The 4,706-nt window shown below is 36.4% G+C and overlaps 1 protein-coding gene across 1 annotated transcript; it reads left to right on the forward strand.

Moving 5' to 3' along the window:
* The first annotated feature begins 1,787 nt into the window (after nucleotides 1–1,787).
* LOC141638165 (protein FAR1-RELATED SEQUENCE 5-like) lies at nucleotides 1,788–4,492 on the forward strand. Its single transcript, XM_074447576.1, has 3 exons — nucleotides 1,788–2,014; nucleotides 2,451–2,704; nucleotides 3,588–4,492. Exons 1-3 carry the CDS (start codon nucleotides 1,788–1,790, stop codon nucleotides 4,490–4,492), a joined length of 1,386 nt encoding a protein of 461 aa, XP_074303677.1.
* The last annotated feature ends 214 nt before the right edge of the window (nucleotides 4,493–4,706 follow it).

Consider the following 4,706-nt stretch of genomic DNA (forward strand, 5'->3'; position numbering starts at 1 on the left):
TAGTTTAGTGAATCTTAGACCTTATTTTGTGAATCTCAGACCTTACTCAGTGAATCTTAGAAAAATTAATTAAAACATAATATTCAGAAAACTTAAAAATCTTGTAATTTGTCATCACATAAAAATTCGCAGGCTCATGGCTTTCGAATTAACTAAACAACAACATTCAAAAATAAAATAAAATGAAAAGCTGGAAAATTAAGCAAGATATGATATTTTTTTAGTTTATCAATCACCCCTATTTGTTCGAGGCAATGCACATAGAGCAATATTGATATAGCTATAGGTGCAGCATTCATCTGCATCAGCGAGTGATCTTCCTGCATGTTTAGATGAATATGGGACTCTTCTACATACTGGAGTGTAGTTAAAATATTTTGAATCAAGCCTTGATGTTACCCATAGAAAGGGCCCCTGAACTCGAGAATAAGTAGCCAGCCATTCAGATCTAGTACGCCCAAATTGCTCAAACTTCTCCTGCAACTTAAAAGCCTGTTTGCAGCCATTGTCATTTGTGCCAAATTGAATTAGTACTAATCCCATAAAATGACAAGTCTGCCTGCACATAACAGGGACCAAAGACTCTATCTCATAACCTTGGCTCATTAAACAATCTGCCAATTTAGAGAGGTCAGGACAAACATACTTCCCTTTTTTATCCATATAACCTGGAACATTCGCCAAAACACAAGTATAGGGAAATACAAATAAATGAGACATTGTGTGCAATAGGGATTTTTGAAATGTTTTTACAGAAGAGAGGAGAGGTTATTGGTATATACTATTATGTTTCAGAAATTAGATATTTATAGGCCTGGTATTTGGCACAATGTCAACAATGTGCATTCACATTACCCATATATTAAATTTTTTGATTGTTCAATTTCCTTTTCTTGGGAATGGAAGTGTTATTAACAAATCAACAAAATATCCTCATACATACAACCTGACCTTATCTTAAAAGTGAATTCATAATCTTCACCAGAAAATTTTAAATTATTTGAACTAATAATCTGATACTTTATTTAGTGAATCTCGGACTTTATTTGGTGAATCTCAGCCTTTATTTAGTGAATCTTGGGCCTTACTTTGTGAATCTCTGTTGTTAAACGTTACTAATGCAATTTATTTATTTCTTATTGTGTGAATCAGAGACCCTAGTTTGTGAAACTAGAAGGTTATTTTGTGAAAGTTAAAAACTGAACTAATAATCTGAACCAAAAAGTGAACTTGTGAATCTCAGTCATTGTATTTGTGAATCCTAGAGCTCCTTTTGTGAACCCTTTAGAGGAATGACCTATTCTGCTCTCTTCCTTGCTTAGATAATATCCTCAGACTTTATTTGTGAATCACAGACCTTATTTAGTGAATCTTAAACCTTGTTTTGTGAATGTGAGATGTGACTTTGTGAACCTTTTATCTTCTTAGGTATTGATTCAAATGTCAACAACAACTCACAGTGTAGTGTGACGCCTCGTGTCGGTTGTGGTGAGGTTCCTTGCTCTAATGTTGGTTCTTGTCAGGATGGTGAGGGTTCTCTTGCTGTGTTAACAACCCCTACAATGCCAACTATTTCCACACCTACTACTTTGGTAACTTATACACCGGGTGGCACTGAGCAATGGATAACTAGGATTGAAGAGAAGTTTACACCCGTGCTTGGCAAAACATTTGTGGACTTAGAGTCAGCAATGTTGTTTTATAAAATTTATGCTATTGCTTGTGGGTTTGAAGCAAGGAAGTCTTCAACTAAGAGGTTTAAAGATGGGACTATTCGAACAAAATGCATGGTTTGTCATCGTCAAGGTTTTAATAACAGGAAAAATCGTCCTCCAAAAGCTGATGCAAAAACAACAATCGTTGAAATCGGCGACAAAACAAAAGCTGGTGCAATAAGTGCAAATAGAAAAACAAAAACTGCTAAAACCAGTACGAAAAAGGGTGGAGTTGCAAGTGCAGGTGAAGCTGAGAGTTCCAATAAGCAAAGTGGTACAAGAATAACTAAAATTAAAAGGTGGGGTTGTGAAGCAATGATAAAATTCATGTACCATGAAAAGATGTACAAAATTGAACAATTCCGTGAGGGTCACAATCACCAATGGCCTTTGTCAAAAATAAGGAATTTGAGAAACTTGCTCTTAATATAAATCAACTGAACGAATATCATAAGCAATTGATTATACAAAATTCGAGATTGAATGTCGGGGCTAGTTTAACATACAAATTATGCAAGGAACAAGCAGAGGGTTTCGAAAATGTTGGAGCTACCCTTACGCAGTTCAAGAATTTCCAAAGGGAAGTAAAGTGTCTACTTAGTGGCAAGGATGGACATATGTTCATCTCTCGTTTAGAAACCCTCCGAGAAACAAAAGGGTTGGTATTTTCATATGAAACAGATCTTTGACAAAGGCCTTGACAAGAATTTTTTGGACAAATGCGGATTCCATCAGATGTTACACATTGTTTGGTGATGCTATTTCATTCGATCCAACCTATGGAACAAACAAATATAACATGAAATTTGCACCTTTCACTGGCATTGACAATCACAAAAAATCAATAACATTTGGATGCGTGCTTTTAGATCATGAAGACGATGACTCGTTTATTTGGGCATTTCAGCAGTTCCTGAAAGCAATGGGTGGCAAAGAACCCAATTACATCATCAGTGACCAAGATGCCGGAATAATAAATGCAGTTCCAGGTGTGTTTGGAATATCTTACTTTTGTGAATCTGGTTATTTATTTGGTGAATCTTGAAGTTTAATTTGTGAATCATAGAGCGTGTTTTGTGAAAGTTAGATCTTGATTTGTAAAACACAAAGCTAATATTCTTAAACATGGTCATAACTTGTTGAAATTGCCTATTTTGTTATTTCTCTTATCTTGTGAATCTGAGACCTTGTTTTGTGAATCTCAGACCTTAACTTGTGAATCTCAGTCCTTGTGTTGTGAATCTCCGACCTTGTTCAGTGAATCTTTGGGCTTGTTATGTGAAACTTGGTTGTGGTTTTAAATCATCTATTTTACTCTTAATTTTGTGAATCTCAGACCTTGTTCAGTGAATCTTTGGGCTTGTTATGTGAAACTTGGTCGTGGTTTAAAATCATCTATCAGTCTCATAATTTTGTGAATCTCATACCTTATCTTGTGAAATGTCAGACCTTGTTCAGTGAATCTTAGGTCTTGTTTTGTGAAACTTGGTCGTGGTTTAAAATCATCTATTTTCCTCTTAATTTTGTGAATCTCAGACGTTATGTTGTGAATCTCAGACCTTGTTCAGTGAATCTCAGTGCTTGTTATGTGAAACTTGGGTCTTGGTTTAAAATAATCTATTTTGCTCTTAATTTTCTGAATCTCAGACCTTATCTTGTGAATCTCAGACTTTGTTCACTGAATCTTTGGGCTTGTTATATGACACACAAAGCTAATATTCTTAAACTTGTTTTGTGAGACCTTGTTTTGAAATTGCCTATATTGTTATTTCTCTTATCTTGTGAATCTGAGACCTTGTTTTGTGAATGTTAGAGCTTGATTTGTGACAAAAGATCTCTGACAATAGATAATGTGGATTTTGTGACTTGCAGCCGTGTTCAAAAAAGCAAGACATCGCTTTTGCATGTGGCACATTATGAAGAAAGTAACAGACAAGGTTGGGAGCACAATTTGCAAAGAGACTGATTTCTTAAGTCGTCTGAACAATGTTGTCTGGAGCGAGGACTTGGAGCCTGAGGAATTTGAAGAGAATTGGGCTAAAGTCATTAGCGAGTTTTCGTTAGAAGAGAATAAATGGTTGACTGACAAGTTCGCGGAACGAGATCAATGGATACCCGCTTATTTCAGGAATGTCCCGATGGGCAACATTTTAAAAACCACACAAAGATCAGAGAGTTCGAATAGCTTCTTCAAGAGATTTGAAAATAAATATGGGACTCTTGTAGAATTTTGGATGAGATTTGAGAGTGCCATGGACCAACAAAGGCACAATCTAAAGCTTCTCGAAGCACAGAGCCACAACTCAATGCCTGAAACCCTATTCGGGTCAAACTGGGAGGCCCATGCAGTGAAGGTCTATACACATGAAGTGTTCTTTGATTTCCAAAAGGAGGTTAAATTTTCGGTAAATGCGTGTAGTGTTTGTGGATACACCCCACCAGATCCAGTAACTAACTTTGAAGTTTCAATTGTTGAGGACGCGAACAAGCGAAAGAGATATGCAGTTGAGTACAATCGGAGAACAATGGATGTTCGTTGTGCATGTAAATTGTTTGAAAGGAAAGGTATCTTATGCAACCACATCATTTGGATTTGCTCGGGAAAGTTTAAGGAAATTCCTGAGAAATACATTTTGCGTAGGTGGAGTAAGAATGCACTTAGAAACCCGGTTTATGATTTGAATGGAAATCTCTTGGAAAACAATGATCTTACGGTAATAGTAAGTTTGAGATGTCTCGTGTGTGGTCCGAGATTTACGCAATGTTGGTATGCTTAAAAGAAAAGAAGAAGAGTCGATATGAGAGACTTTGCCAAGCTAATAAAAGAATTCCGAGAGAAGTTGGAGCCAAACCCAAAGCCTTTGACCAAAGAACAAGAATTGGAGGCCCTTCTCAATCGCAAGGCTCCAAAAGAAATCAAGATCTTACCACCTAAAGTCTCTAGAAACAAAGGTAGTGGTAAAAGGATGGTGAGCAGCAAAAATAAGGCAA

The sequence above is a fragment of the Silene latifolia genome, unplaced genomic scaffold (genome assembly GCF_048544455.1).
Source record: "Silene latifolia isolate original U9 population unplaced genomic scaffold, ASM4854445v1 scaffold_190, whole genome shotgun sequence".
NCBI lineage: Eukaryota > Viridiplantae > Streptophyta > Magnoliopsida > Caryophyllales > Caryophyllaceae > Silene > Silene latifolia.

Coding starts and splice junctions, on each gene's coding strand:
- LOC141638165 (XM_074447576.1), top strand. CDS start 1,788: ATGGTTTGTCATCGTCAAGGTTTTAATAACAGGAAAAATCGTCCTCCA. Junction 2,015..2,450: donor AGAATAACTAAAATTAAAAG/GTGGGGTTGTGA, acceptor GGATTCCATCAG/ATGTTACACATTGTTTGGTG. Junction 2,705..3,587: donor AATAATAAATGCAGTTCCAG/GTGTGTTTGGAA, acceptor TGTGACTTGCAG/CCGTGTTCAAAAAAGCAAGA.